The 15716-nt window shown below is 44.4% G+C and overlaps 1 protein-coding gene and 1 long non-coding RNA gene across 5 annotated transcripts in view; one reads left to right on the plus strand and one right to left on the minus strand.

The window, feature by feature from the left end:
- The window catches only part of zormin (spectrin and immunoglobulin domain-containing protein zormin), a 34117-nt gene extending 20603 nt beyond the window's left edge, over positions 1–13514 (minus strand). The window contains exons 1-4 of one of the 4 annotated variants that reach the window (XM_089466495.1): positions 11729–13514; positions 2897–3019; positions 1526–2833; positions 1121–1462 (exon numbers count right to left, since the gene is read on the minus strand). In XM_089466495.1, the coding sequence (XP_089322621.1) occupies positions 1121–1462; positions 1526–2833; positions 2897–3019; positions 11729–11998 (2043 nt within the window). In that variant the 5' untranslated portion in view covers positions 11999–13514. The remainder of the gene's footprint in view (positions 1–1120; positions 1463–1525; positions 2834–2896; positions 3020–11728) is intronic. The other 3 variants (XM_089466494.1, XM_089466492.1, XM_089466491.1) reach the window with 3 other exon arrangements.
- LOC149269129 (uncharacterized) lies at positions 9546–10115 on the plus strand. Its single transcript, XR_016269627.1, has 2 exons — positions 9546–9748; positions 9836–10115. It is a non-coding gene; the product is annotated as an uncharacterized LOC149269129 (long non-coding RNA).
- Positions 13515–15716: the final 2202 nt, after the last annotated feature.

Genomic DNA, 15716 nt, shown 5'->3' on the forward strand with positions numbered 1-15716 from the left:
CGCGTTCTGGCGCACCAGAGTCCAGGCCGAACCAGACGCGAACCACGATACCTCTCCCCCTACCTCCCTCTCTCCCTCGCACTCTATCGCTCTCTCTCCCTCTCTATCTATAGACGAGCTGCGCAAATTGCCTGTTTTTATTTATGGACTCAACTCGACTCGAGGCGTTGGCAGCCAAGCGAATTTTCTAATTTCAAATCTTTGTATGCGACTGCCGCACTCTGGCGCTATAACACCACCACGCCAGGCTTCCCCTCTCCCCCTCTACTCCATCGGCTGCATGTAAGAGGGAAAATGGCTTGTCGTTTCTAAAATATATGTTTATGGTGTGGCTATAGCCAGCCGAAATCATATTGTTGGAAATTTATGTGCCCTAGCTGGCAGGTACAAAGCATTTGCTGCACAGCTCGGCTAAGATGCAATCAGCACTTGAATTATACATTTTCTTAGCTCTCCATGGAAGATACTCTTATTAAACTGTTGATGGAGATCTTAAAGAGGTGCGAGGGAAATTTGTAATCAAATTATGCCACACTAAAGATATCTAGGCCAATGCTGTATTGGCTTTAAATATATGATTTATGCTAGGAATCTAAAGTCAAATATATTAAATATTTATTATTTTCTTTTCCCATGATTTTTATATTTTTTTTTTGTTATCTTAGCAACTTAAATAATTTATTTTCTATTTTCTGGTATTTTTTTTTTTTTCTGCTACTCAGTAAATAATTTTAATTATTTCCAGCTTTTTTCTCTCTGATTATTCATCTAAAGTGCCCAACTCTAAGAAATAGTTACGATGCCTATTTAGTTAGGGCAGCAGCATAAACAAAGCAAGCGAGCAATGTACTTTGGTTTTTGTTTTGCAAATTCGCAATGTGCACTAAAAATAGCCAGCGTGCAGCATGTTGGAGCATATTATGTGCTCTGTCTGCTCTGGATGTGACAGAGTGCCTGAATGTTTGCCAGCCGCCAGCTGCCAGCAGCTGACATCAGCGGTTAGTCAAGAAGTAGAAAAATGAAACTCATGCAAAGGCCTGCCCTGACATTAGAGAATTCCAAAAAGAGAACTAGATGGATATCAATAATAGGTATAACTTATGGCGAAGGCAATACAGACTTTTAGGTTGACGAATCGCTGGCCGGCCGACTTGAGTTCCGCGTAGCTGGCGGCGATGTTGGCCCAGGTGGCCTGTAGGAACTGCAGCTTGTGCTCGTCGGGGGTTTGCAGCAGCTGGCGCTGCAGATGGTCCAGCTGACTGGAGAGCTCGTTGGCCTGCTCGAAGAACTCGATGAGCAGGGAGACGTAGTCGACGCGCTTCAGCACCAGATCCTTCAGCTCAATCCAGTGCTTGTGCAGTGCCTCGGCCTTCGAGTCCACGTCGAAGCGCTGCTGCGGGCTGAGCGACTCCAGGTGCTGCTTGATGGACTCCAGCAGCAGATTAATCAGCTCGCCCTTGATCTGTGTGAGAATAGACATTGATGAGCAAAGGCTTCTTCCAGCTTCGTCTTCTTTTCAAGTTACCTCCAGATCCTGCATTAGCTCGTGATGCTGCAGCAGAAACTGTTTGGCCTGATGCAGATTGCGACCCATGTTGACGCTCTGCTGCAGCTGCAGCTGGCCGGAGGCGCGCAGCCAGGCGAGCAGCTCGTTGTGCTGCGCCAGGAATTCGTTCAGAGCGCGCTGCACGCGCTGATGATCCTCGCTGCTGTTCGCGCAGATGCCCTCGACGTACGCCTTGCGGTTCTCCAGCTCGTCCAGCACGCGCTTGATGCCCTGTGTCTCGGGCTGCGTGCGGCCCACCTCGTCCAGGATGCCATAGCCCAGACGCAGTGGCTCCTCGGTGAAGGTGCGAACGTCGCGGGATACCTTGGCGAACATGGCATAGCTCTCGGGCGAGTTGGGCGGCAGCTTGACGCTGGCCAGCTCCAGCTCGAGCTTCTCCAGCACGCTGAGCGTGTGCTCCGCCTTGGCAAAGAAGTCGCGCGACTGCTGGAGCCAATGCTCGCGCTGATCCACCAGATCCAGGTGCTCCGTGCAGATGCTCAGCACGGCGTAGGCGCGAGCGCAATCCTCGTCGCCAGCAAAGTAGCCCGGCGCCTGGACCTTCTCCTTGGCGCGGGTGATCTTGAGCGCTCGATCCCGCAGGAGCAAGGCCTGCTGCTTCCACTCCCGGTACTTGAGCAGCGTCTGGTTGGCCGTGTGCTCGCACTCGCCCAGACTGTACATGGTGTTCAGCTCGTGCTTAGCCTGCTGCAGGGCCGACTCCAGCTCGAGCAGCTCTCGGCCCAGCAGCTTCAGGGCCAGGCACTGCTCCAGCTGGGTCTTGCGCGTCTGCCAGGCCAGCTCCAGGGAGTTGCGACGATCGTGCAGCGCCTCCAGCCACTGCTGCACCTGATGCACGGCACGAGTTGCATCCCGCTTGATGTGCTCGGGTCGTGTGTCCAGCGTCTCGAGCTTCTCCAGCTCCTGCAGCTGGGCCAGCAGCTCGTTGCCATCCTTCAGCGCCGCCATGACGCCGGTTAGCATGTCGATGCGCAGCTGCTTGAATTTGTTGAGGAACTCCTGGACGCCAGCCACCTCAGCGGGCAGCGCTGCCTCGTGGCAGGCCCCCTCCAGCTGATCCATGCGCATGAAGCACTGCGTCATCTTGTCGTGGAACTGTGTGCACAGGTGCAGAATGTGCTGGCGATCCTGCAGCAGATTCAGTATATCCTGCCAGATGATGTTCAGTGTGTCGGCCATGGCATTGACTAGCTCCGAGCTGATGCGTTTGCTGGCCAGCAATTTGTCGGCCTTCTGCACGAACTCGTCCATGGGCCCAGGCAGGTTCTAAAATGAGTATGAAACACTTTGTTATATATTTGGGATTATTTGGTGGACTCTTTTAGCTACCTGTAGATTGCGCAGCGTCTCATCGTGCTCTCTTTGCATGTGCAGCGACTCATCCAGATTGTCGCCGAGCGCCGTGATCTTTGGCTCCAGTTCCACAACCTTGATGTAAATCTTTTCGGGACTCTGTGAATGGGTTGTTAAATGAATAAAAGCTATAAGAGTAAGGCAAGATAGCTATGAAACCTGAAGTAGACCTTGACCATTTGAGAAGTGCAGAGAGAGGCGTTCAGAAGGGCGCGCTGTCTTTAAGAGAAATGTGCAGACTCTTTCCATAGAATATTTAAAGCAATTGAAGAGAAGCTCATGAATGAGAGTTCAACTTTTATTTCTATAAAACCTAACCCTTAGCCTCATAAATGTGACTCTTGAAAATATTATTCAGAGTCACGTTCACGGCCTTCTGCCGCTCAGTCGCCGCCAATGCTGCGTTCTCATTCATGAAACAAGTCGTTGACATCGAAACCTGCTCAGGCGACGGCAATGCTGCACAGCAGCTTCTAATTTTGGTAGTCGTCGAGTTATCGATGCACAACAACAGCGACAACTGGAAGAATAACAACAGTACCCAACTCTATTGGAGTCTGTGTGTGATTGCAATGAAGGTCAGCTGTGGCTCTATATGGTAATGGCATCCGTTAGTTTTTCCTGTTGGGATGCGCATGTGTTGATATGTATATGCTAGCTGGAATACCCTGCCAGTCGGCCTGGCTGCCTGCCCGCCTCCTCCTGCTGCTGCTGCTGCTGCTGCTGCTCACACATATTTGGCCCGAGTTATGCGGTTCCAGTTTGCTGGAAGAAAAAGTGCCACATGACGCGGAGCATGGAGAGCATTTCAGCTGCTGCCCAACCACCCCTCCTGCTACGCCCAGTGAAAGCCACTCGCTGGCATTTCTTAGCGGCAGCGTCTGCCCCATCAAATGCTTAAGCAGCGCCCGTGCGTGGGTGTCAATTCGTTTGACATTCACGACAATCTCAAATGTTTTGATGCCCGCTCTCCCCTAGGGCTCGCCGTCTGACGTTATTGTTATTGTTTTTTATGTCTGCCTCGCTTAACCATATCTGGCGCGGAACGCATCGTTTAGCCGTCGATTAAATTGAACTTTAATTTGTTTGCTGTGGGCCCACAGCGCGCACAGCTGCCGTTTCCCAATGCATACGCTCAAGATCAACCATCTCACTAATGACCGTAATCAATCAATTACAATGAAAACTAATAACCGTGCTATTACACTGAAATTACAACATTGGCGCCCAGGGGCAGTCGGCCGTCTGACTCGGGCTCTGTCTCCAGCTCTAGCCCCAGCTCGACTAGCTGGACGTGAGTGAGTTTTCAATATGCAAAAATTGTTGGCTCCGGATGATTCAAGTTGATGTAACGGGCAGCGTTATACCAAAATACGATTCACGTCAGAGTCGTCTAACTGAAATGTGAACCATATATGGCATGACATCACTATAGGCAGCCATAGACCATAACTATATTCATATACGAGTACGAATACAGAGACGTGTATGCGATATATTCATACGCGACTCTGCGCACGGCGCTTCATTCATTGCAACATTTTCAGTTGAATCATATTTCAGCGTGCCACACGCAGCGGGCCATTCAAATTGCGTATGTGTGTGTGCCAGTGTGTGTGTGTGTGTGTGCATTTTGGCCATTTATAAAGTGAGTTTGGACACCATTTGGCTAAGCTCCGGTAACGAGACGGAAGTCTCAGACGATCATGTCAGTAGGATACAGCGATGATATAATGCCCAAGAGCTCCCATGGGCAGCCGGGTATGTCCAGCCCAGTCTGTCCGTCCGTCTAAGCCCACTTCTGAGGCGCTTAGCCCCAAACACGTTTTTGGCTTTTAAATTAATACTTTGTGTCAGCGGGTAGAACACGATTTCGATATAAAATTACCTTGACGTGGTTATCGTTTGTATGAAATCATTGCGCGCTTTTATTTTTTTCATTTTTATTTTTTGTCTGTATCTTTTATTAGTGCGCAGAGGCCGGCTTTTTGATGATTTGATTGAGCATCTCGAACCAGCTCTGCACGCGTTGTAGCGTGGGCGTTGGCGGATTCTCATTGGAAAACGTTAGCGATTCAAACAATTGCCGATTCGCGACACGCGACTAGCCGCAAATTGCAAACAGTCCGTTGGACTATCTATAGCTAAGCTAAAGTTAAACTGTGATAAACCATATATCTTATATATATGGGGAGAGGTACTTCAGCTCTATATATGTATGTACATTTCCCTGGAATACTTGACTGCTCCACATGGCCAGCGTGTGCGCTGCATATCAATGGAATTGAGTCCATTAAAAATACATAAATCAATCATTCACTGACCCGCACACACTGCCAATTGCAGAGCATAGAGCAATAAGAGTTGGAACAAATAGACAAATGCTATAAAAACCGCATTAGCATTAGCCTGGGCATTAGCGTATTGTCTGTGTGCGAATTGGCAAAAATTTGGAAATTTAGCAAATACGCATATGCAAATGATTTGTGCGACATTGTTATTGTTTATTTAAAAATTCGTTTCAATGGGTATAGAGAGGGTATATTGGCTGCTTGAAAAATATTTCTGATTTGGATAAATAAATAAATAGATCTGAGGCAAAATTTGATGAATTTTAGTATGAATCTTTTTAGCTATGATTAGTTTTTGTTTATTCTAAATCACATAAACTTCTCCGAGAGATAAGAGTTGGTATCAACTCAAAGACAGGGTATCCCGTAGTGCATCACTTTGCTATTGAAACTATTTACTCAACAATGTAACTTCGACTTCGGCTCATTTGTAGAGCATTGCGCCCCCGGCTATACCCGTTCAGCTCGGCTAGATTTGTGTCATAAAACATTGCTTTATGTTTTTTATACCCTGAACCCATTGAAAATGGGAAATCAGGGTATAATGGTTTTGTGAAAAGTATGTAACAGGCAGAAGGAATCATCGCAGACCCCATAAAGTATATATATTCTTGATCAGGACGACGAGCTGAGTCGATATAGCCCTGTCCGTCTGTCCGTCCGTCCGTCCGTCCGTCCGTCCGTCCGTCCGTCCGTATGAGCAAAAGGATCTCAGAAGATATAAGAGCTAGAGAGCTGAAATTTGGCAAGCATACTCGTGTATACCATAGGCAGTACAAGTTTGCTTTATTTTTTCGATAACTCATCCGATAACTTTTTTATCGAGAATAATCGAAAAATCGACAATGTTTTTTCAGCTTATTTTGAACACTTTTAGACCTGGAGACTTCAAATTTGCGTTGTATATAAAGTTAATGGATACAAAGATTTTGTAATTTACAGATTTTGGATACCACGCCCCCTTCGCCCCCAATTTGTAAAAAACGCATTTCAAGTACTAGAGACTTGTGCTTTGAAATGTACACACATTTAAGCCATATGATTACGCTCTAAAAGTTTCATTAAGATCGTATGTCTACAAAAGAAATTATTCAACAAATAAATTCTCGTTATATTGCCCACACTGCAGTGCAGCCCAAGCGCAGCCGCTGCTAGCTGCGCAGTTTGCAAAGCGCGTGCTTATACGTGCATGTGTATGTATGTGTGCATAAAAGAAGTCCAGAATGATTAGAATATCAGTTTGGAGGGTTCAGGGTATCTCCTAGTCGAGCAGTCTCGACTGGAGCCTTCTTACTTGTTTGCTTTAATTTGCATTGTGTCAGCCTTAATGATCTAACAAAGGTTAGCTCGCGTCGCTGGCGTGTGATGTCAGACATTAGAGTTCTATTAATACGCGTACAATAAACAAAATAAACATCAAATATGTTTCAGTTATTTCTGTGCTGTGTTTGTTTCTCGCACTTGGCCAGTTCCCAGGCAGCAGCAGCAGCAGTCACCTAGCATAGAGAGAGAGAGAGAGAGAGAGAGAGAGAGAGAGAGAGAGAGAGAGAGCTAGTGAGAGAGAGTGTCTCTCGCTGCAATCGCATCGCTCCAATCGAATGCAATTTAAATTTCAATTTAATTCGCAACCAGGCGAGAGATAATTTCTATAATTGTTTGTACAAATTGCTAACCACGACTCGCAGCAGCAGCCAAAAGCCGCAGTTGCAGCAGCCATCGTCGAGCGTCGACTTTCATTGAACGTTTATCGGCAAATATCAGTTTTCATGTAAACATGCAATACATTTCGCATCTACCCGAAAACCAGAAAACGTGCCTGGTAATTACGGCAGCTGCTCTGCTCCGCAGATAACTTCGGCTGGCAGATGCAGCCGGGCTCGAATATTGGCTGGGATGCCGCGATTACTTCGCCTGAATTTATGCCGTTGCCTTCGATTATCAATCAGTGCGTGCCAAAACTGTTTTGTCAGCTGCGCTAAGTAGGAGCTGCATTAGCTCCGCCGATAGACGACGGGATGGCCAGCTGCTGCCAAGGCGAAGCCGGTCTCTGCCAACTGGCAACAGTGTCTGCATTATTTAACATCTCTGGCATTTTAGCACTGGACATGTTGACATTGTCCAGCGCCACCTCTTGCGCCTTGACGAGGGCTGCACACACAGTTCTCTACTCTAATCCAGTTGGTTAGATGAAGCGTGAAAAATGTTTATGCAGAATGAAATAAAAGTAAATAACTAATAATTATGACTATATATAAATACCTAACTATATTATATAAATGAGAACTGCTACTGCTTGAAAAGGAAAATCCATAATGATAAAAGATAGGGAATACCAGCTATAAATAGGTCAAACTGCAGACAGATAAAAATAAGCCAGAACTTGCCCAAAAGAAGAACTTAAGTTCGAGTCGAGTAGAAGCAACTGCAAGCTCCATTAAACATTTTCTTGTTCATCTATATAGACTTTATACATATATATAGACTTTAATCTTCGTCAATAATTGCTTTTCGCAAATTGCGAATTTTTACAGCTCGCCTTAGAGAGTTTGTTGGCATGCTGTGACTTTTATGGATTTTAGTTTTGAGCGCATAATCAGGCGGCAAATCACGGTGTGTGATCGTTGTGCCATAAATCACAGTGACAATCGTGACTCTGGTCGTGATTTTCGGTTAGCCCAGCCCTCGTCGCAAGTGCGAGTGGAATGCGCAGCTTTTCATGCGTAAATTTATGTGCCTGCCAAGCGTCGTAAACATTTCTCTAACTTGGCACACGGCTTTCTTTTGCCAGGCCCGACTTCAGCTGCAGCTCCAGCTCTAGCTCCAGCTCTAGCTTCAGCTCTGAGTCTTACTTTGACTCTGGCTGAGTGTCCGTGCTTTGCGCAGCTGTAGCGTTTCACCCACGCCAGCCCAAAGCGACGGCACATAACTTAGCTACAGAGGTGTGTGTATGTGTGTGTGTGCTGCTCATATGTCGGCGCAATTTATGAGTGAAAAGCTGCGACTTTTACAAATGAAATTGCCATAAATTCAATTAGTGGCGCTGCCCTGGTCCATGGCTGCGCTTCAATTGCAAATCAGAGCGAATCAACAATGGATCTCGAGTATCTTCAGCCGCCTAAAGCAGGTCGCCTTTGCGCACCAATTCCTCTTATATGCCATATATATATGTATGTTTTTAGCCATCAAACGGTCTTAGCCAATGCTAATGCCAAATTAATTTCGCGCATTAGTTCCAATTATGGAGCAACTGGAGGCGTCTGCACGCTCGGCACGCTTCAGGGAACTATTTATTTAGAGTGAGTCTAAGCGGAATACGTAAATCTTTGGGGTCCCCTTTGAAGTTGGTTTCGTGGTCTGTTTGCTTTGTTTCGGCCTTCTAATTGGCTGCCGTCCATCTCTGACCAGCCCATGAAATTTACATGAGAAGCCAAACTAAACAAACCTAGAGAAACAATTTGTATCAATTGTAAATATTTTTTTATAGAAATGTTTTCATTTGGAGCATGAAAACTACAACAAGAACAACAACAAGAACAACAAACAGTGCCCACCAAGATAATAAACCTTTGCGTAAATTTCTTAAAGCCATTGAGATTGATGCGTTGCCCAAGAGTTACATGTGTGTCGAGTAAATGAATTCCATTGGCCAGGGGTTGGGCCATCATTCAGATGGCAGATACGTAGCAAAAGATGCTGATTTAGATGGAGGAAAGCATAAAATGTAAATCATGTCGATGAGATACGAGACTCGAGAGTCCAGCTGATTTTCGAAATGGCCAAAAATGGCCAATAGAAGAGTTTCAGCAAGCACGATGGCAGGCAGGGGAAGCAGCTGCTATTATCTTAGCAATTGCCAACACAGTGTTTGTATGACAGAAATTGCCTTTTAAAATATTCAGCCGGGCACAGCTGCTCTTCAACAGCAACAGCAACAGCAACAGAAACTTTGCTGCTGAGCAAACGCAATCAAACTTACGCAAACTTCGAGGAGAAAGAGTTAAATATTTATCTGTAACTGAAACTTTGACATATGCGTAAGTACTCGAACTTATTAACATAGTTATTGTTGCCTCATGCTTTTCCCGGGCCATCCATAACTTTGGATGTGCTTCCGCCTCCCCCATCGTGCGCTCTCTCACACTCGCTTCCTTTCAGCATAACAATAACAAACATAACAATAACAAACGGAACAAAAAAAAAAACTGAGCTCATCGAAAAGTATCTTTAAGCTATCTGCCACGCCTTTTGTTTGAGTGTATGTATTTATTCATAGACATATGCATATACATACATATACATACATATCTATGCTAACTACACACATCTGTTTGCTTTTTTTTCTGGAATTTTATTTTGACTTTGTTCTCGGAGTCAGCTAATTTGTTTACCTGCCCGCTGAACAGAAATTCATTTTTCGTTGCTTTATTTTTATTCCATTTATTTCTTTTTTTCCAGCACTTGGCGAGCGCTGCAACAGGTAAGTCCTCGACAAATCAATTTCAATTTAACTGTTGCCAGCGCCCGTGTGTGGGTGTTGGTCCACAGCTTTTCATATTGCTTTCAGTTCGCAGAATTCTTTTTGGGATGTATTTGCCGAAATATGAAAACGTGCTGAAAAGCGCTTTACAAACTTCTCGCCCCTCCACTGACTCATATCGAATTGTGTAAATCAAATCAAATGCTAAACACATGCAGAGCGTTTGCTTTGAGCAGCCCATTCAAATTGTTGTCGAAAAAGTGGCACAAAGTGGCCAAAAAAAATGAAAAAAAAAAAAATTCAATGACTTTTTGGCTAAACGAGTTGAATGAACAACGAAAATAATAAATACGCCCGTGGCATAAAACTTTGGCGTCTTCCATAATTATCGAGCGTTGTCTGGTCTGGGTCATAAAACTCTCCGAAACTCAGCTCAAGTTCAGGCCACAGATTTATTTTGGCTCAATTTTCGCTACGCATGTGAGGCCCTAAGGTTTCCCATTGATTTCTTGCGGTTGTTGTTGGTATTCTGCTCCCCTTTCACTCTGTGTAGCAAGTTTTTGTTTTTTATTCATGCAGATGTATATATATAATTTTGTATGTTCTCGTGCAGGTAGCAGCTGCGCCTAATTGCCAAAGTATCTTGCAGATACATTTCTTTTGTCACGTTAGAACGCGCACGCTCGCTCCGCTGATGTCAGACAACCTTGAACCCTTTGTTTTAGTTTCAAATACATGCTGAGTGCGAGAGAGAGATAGAGGTAGGGAGAGAGGGAGACAGACATAATAAGTAAATAAATACACACTCTACTCATACGAGTGCTATCAACAACTTTTGCTTTCGTTGTGGGGCGCTCAATGTGCTAATTGGCACGGAAATTATATTGAAGCCGGTTTCAAACCAATTTAGCAACCAGTTTTTGGTATTAGTCGAAATAAAGCTCAAATATTTGAATTGCCTTTTGATTATTTCGGAGTTGTTGCGGAGTTGTTTCTTATAGGCCTCGTCAAGGGAGCCAGAGTTTTGGAGGCATATCAACTATGTGTTAAAGATGTGATATGTAAAATGTTCAATATTTATGAATACCAAAATAAGGTGCAAATAGGGTAAAGAAAGAGGGGGAAAGAGAGAGAATGGAAGCTTATACTTTAATAAGACACGTAAGAACGAAAGGTTAAGGGCTATACAAGTTTAATGGATGATATACATATGACGGAGGTATTGGTATAACAAGAAATCCAAACAAAGAGAGAGAGAGAGAGAGAGAGAGAGAAAGAAAGAGTGAGATGGAGTAAAGGAATTAGTTATAGCTAAACAGAGAGAGAGAGAGAGAGTAAAGGGCCACAAAATGAGAAGTCTTGAGAGAAAGGAACAGAAAGTCTGAAATAATACATGATCAAAAGAGTTAGTGGGAAATTCTTAGTGTAAAAGAGAGGAATTACATCAGTTCTACATCATAAAAAACCCGCGAAAAAAAAACCCCACCAAAAGCAGAATTATAAGGGGATAGAATCAGAGAAAAATTTAATAAATTCATAATCAGTGGAAGGTATTCTGTTCTATTTGCCAAACTGAGAGAAAAAGGCTAAATAGGAGGGAAAGTTAAGAGACTTTAAAACAAAGATGTGCAAAAATCAAATCAGCTTTGCTATAACAAATATCTCGCTTGGCTACAAACACAAGAAACATGAACGTGAAAATCTTCACGCTGCTTGAGGTCATGAAAATCGCCTAGAAGGGCAATAAACTACGCTGATATCTTATTTATATAGCCCACTGAGATCTCAGTGCTCGGCCAGGACAAACATCTACATATTTGCCCATTTGACTTAGCGGCCAAGTGTAGCTGCATAAATTGCAGCGTTTGCTACTTGAAGACGTAGTTATCTATTGGTATCTGCAACAATGTTCATGTTGCAACAGCAACAGCAACAGCAACAGCAACAACAACGAGAACAACAACAAGAACAACAACTCACTTGCAAGAGCGCTATCACCAGCTGTATGGGTCCACAGCGTACGACAACGGTGCCAATTGTGGTGGCACGCAGCGAGGAGGACGTCGTGGCCTGGCTCGGCGTTGGCGACGATGATGACATTGTTGCTGAATAATTGAAGGCGTCTAGCTGCGACTGTGACTGCGAGTGCGAGTGCGACTGCGACTGTGGCTGTAGCTGGAGCTGGCGATTCGAGGAGCTGGCCGAGTACAGTGAAGACATCGATGAGTCTAACGTTTGACGACGTTCCATGTTGTGGCTGCCTCTTCCTCTGCCTCTGTCTCCCTGTGTGTGTGTGTGTTGAGTGTTGTTGTCGGCTTAGTGGCTACGTGTTCGAGTTGTTTTGTGTGTAGGCGTGGGCGTTGTTTAATCTTTCCCGTTTAGTTTTCTTTTGTTTTCTATTTTATATATATATAAGTATTTATTATAGCGCGCGTCTTTCGCTTAGTTGTTGTGCATTTTGTTTTCGTTTTGTATTTATTGTATTATTCCCTTAAAGAAATTTGTTTAGCTTAAGTTAGTTTAGTTTAGTTTAGTTTGGTTTGGTTTGTTGCTTCGTTGTTCGTTTTCGCGAATTTCCTCGAGTTTCGTTTGTCGCGCTCGCTATCAATGCTGGCGATCGTCTGACGGCCCCCCAACACACTGAATACTCTGAATACGCTCTGAGCGAAGAACTATGGCAAATAGATCGACTATGACTTCATGCCTCGCGCTGCCTGTTTATTATTGTGTGCTAAGCACAACAATGTCTACACATCTATATATTTATATACAATATATAAGAGTACACCTATACAGCTGTATTTTGCATATGCGCCCGAGCGAATTTTTAGCGCTGCCTTTGATGCGTGCGTCGCACCGATCTTTGCTCGGCCCGATGACAATGCTCAATTTGCGCTATTTTTGAAAATCAAACTAAAACGTAGAACTACGCGCATATTGAGTAATTCTCAGATGCTGCTGCTGCTGCTGCTGCCATCCTCTGTTTGAATAGCCCACATTTGGCGGATGTGCGTCAGGCTAATCATTGTTGCTGTATTGTATCTGCGAGATACCGAGATACAATCGCGCACATGAGCCAAAAATTGTTGCAGTGTCTGAAAATGTTAACCTTTTGGCTGTTGGGTGCCTTTGCTCTCTCTCTCTCCCTTTCTCTGACGCTTGGCTGCTCAATCAATTGCAACTGTTTCGGTTTGGCAGAAATTATGGCAGCTTTCATTTATTTTTGAAATATTACGCATACGCAATGTGAGCCAATGCTGCCCTGTGTGTGTGCGCCCGGCTGTGGCATTAGGTAATTCCATGTTAGTTTCATTATTTTCTTGATTTTTATGGCCAAAACATTTGAAGCGATTTCTCGTATGGGGCAATGTAAATGATTTTAATTGTACTTTTTCTAAAAATAAACAGCCACTATAAAAATGCGGCACACACACACACACACACCGATAGATAGAGAGAGATGCAGCAGATGCCTGGAAATGAGGCGTGGCTGCCAGAATTTTTGGATGTCTGCCTGCCTGCCTGCCTGCCAGCCTGTCGCTAGCGAACTCCCCGACAAACGTCAATTTTAACTAACAGCCCCAAAAAGCTAGTCAACGAAATGATATTTATTTTTCGTGTCTTTCGCTTTTTGCAATTCTTGTCTTGTCTCTAGATTTGACGATGGCCAACAACAATAAATAAATTAGAACACAATTTGTGCCTCAGCATCAATTTTGTATATATATAAATGTGTGTGTATGTTTGTGTATGTGTTTTTGCTATTGTATTAAATATAATTTATCTAGCATTCAATGCCATTAGTTGTTAATTTATGGCGAGCGTCAGAAATTCATTTACATTTCGATGCCAAATTTACATTATTCAAAAACTTTATTCGCACATTTTGATGTTGTTCTCGAGCGAACAGAGAAACACGACGAATCGATGAGCAAATAGATTGAAAAGAAAAGAAAACGCGCGCGCCGCTTGCGCCACAACCGAACGACGCGAACTTCGAACAAGACTGAGCAGCTCAACCGGACGACAGCAGCCGCCGGATCGCCGCGAGATCGGGTCGATTGCCAGTGCGAGTGCGAGCGCGAGTGCCAAAACCGGGGGAGCCCGGCACTTAACCGATTCGCTCAGCTTTGGCGCTCTCAAACGACGCAGCTCGCTTGCCGGCTGAGCTGGGCCAAGCTGAGCTGGGAGTGAGAGGGTGAGAGGGAGAGGGAGAGAGAGCGAGTGAGCGAGGCAGCGTGAGAGCGGGTGCTGGCAGAGTGGGAGGCGGTGACGACATAAATAAACAAGTGCTCTTGGCATTCGTTGCGTCGTTAATTCATGATTTCAATTTTTAATGCCCTGCGCCGGCAACAGCAACTGCAGCAACAACAACAACAACTACAACTGCAACAATGTGCTCAAGCATAGCTTGTACTTTAATAACAGACACAACCGAAGAGGCAGCAACAACAACAACGGCAACATCCACAACCTGACTGCATCGTGTCTTAATAGAATGCAACAGGCGGCCGCCCGCATTCACAGCTAACCCGCTTCCGCCTCGCTTCCCCCTTTCCCCTCACCCATCACAGTTTTACGCTACTTGAGCGTTCAAAATGCGTGTGGCAGGCACTGCTCGAGCAGCGCTGACCAAAGGCATGCAGCACGAGAGGGCGATAGTGGTCGGGCGAGGGGCAGGGCGGGGGGGCAGCTTAGTTCGTGCCGTTCGTGTTGCTGCATCCAATCAACGTATTCTGTTATTATTTTGCAGCCTATCAACGGCACCAAAAATTGATTGAATTATACTTTGCGGCCAGCTCCGAGCAGCGAGCAATTTGATTTGATTGCTGCATGGCGCTTGACTGCTGTACATAGTTGAGCAAGGGAGGGGAGGGGCAGTTCATAAGAACTCTGAACTAAAACTCGCATTTGCAGAGAAGGGTCACCCCTCCCTTTTGTGTATATATTATTTATAATGTTTATTTTTTATACCCTGAACCCATTTTCAATGGGAAATCAGGGTATAATGGTTTTGTTGAAATGTATGTAACAGGGAGAAGGAGGCGTGGCAGACCCCACAAAGTATATATATTCTTGATCAGGGTGACGAGCTGAGTTGATTTGGCCCTGTCCGTCTGTCTGTCCGTCTGTCCGTATGTATGAACGCGTCGATTTCAGAAGATATAAGAGCTAGAGACTTCAAATTTTTTTTAGAATGTCCGTAATTACAGCGCGCATATCAAGTTTATCATTAAAATTCGATAACTCATCCCGATCTTTTTTTATCGATAAAAAACCTTATCGAAAACCAGTTATAAAATTATATCTTCTACACCTTTATTGCTAGAGTCTCCAAATTTTTAATGTATGCTTACATGCAATTTATACAATTTCGGTTTTTGTTAAAATTTACCCCCCACCCTTAAATTCACCCCCTCACCCTCACTTTTGTAAAAAGCGTATTTCAAATACTAGAGACTTGTGCTTTGGCAATTACATGCATATCCATGTTATAATCATAATCTGAAAGTTTCATGAAGATCGTACGTCCATAAAAAAAGTTATTAAACAATTAAGTTCTCATAGTAAGCGCACACTGCAGCCCATGCGTGTTTATGCGTGGGTGCTTGTGTGTGTATGTGTTTGTGTATGTGTGTGTATGTGTTTGTGTATGTGTGTGTGTATGTGTATGTGTGTGTGTATGCGCTTGTGTATGTATGCGTGTGTGTGTATGTATGCCTGTGTGTGTGTGTGTGCGTGTTTCTTGTGTAAGCTGAAAGACGCGAAAAATTATTGAAATATCTATTGCTCCAAGGGTTCAGGGGATCTCGTAGTCGAGCAGTCTCGACTAGAGCTTTCTTACTTGTTTTTATTGAGATTAATGAGACATTTAAGTAGCTGAAATGCATACACATATGCATATGTGTATGTGTGAGTGTGACAGCTCTCACACATCAATTAAAATCACTTAAAAAGCATTTGATAA

The sequence above is a fragment of the Drosophila arizonae genome, chromosome 4 (genome assembly GCF_054131065.1).
Source record: "Drosophila arizonae isolate 15081-1271.41 chromosome 4, UAZ_ARI_1.0, whole genome shotgun sequence".
In the NCBI taxonomy this organism is placed as follows: Eukaryota; Metazoa; Arthropoda; class Insecta; order Diptera; family Drosophilidae; genus Drosophila; species Drosophila arizonae.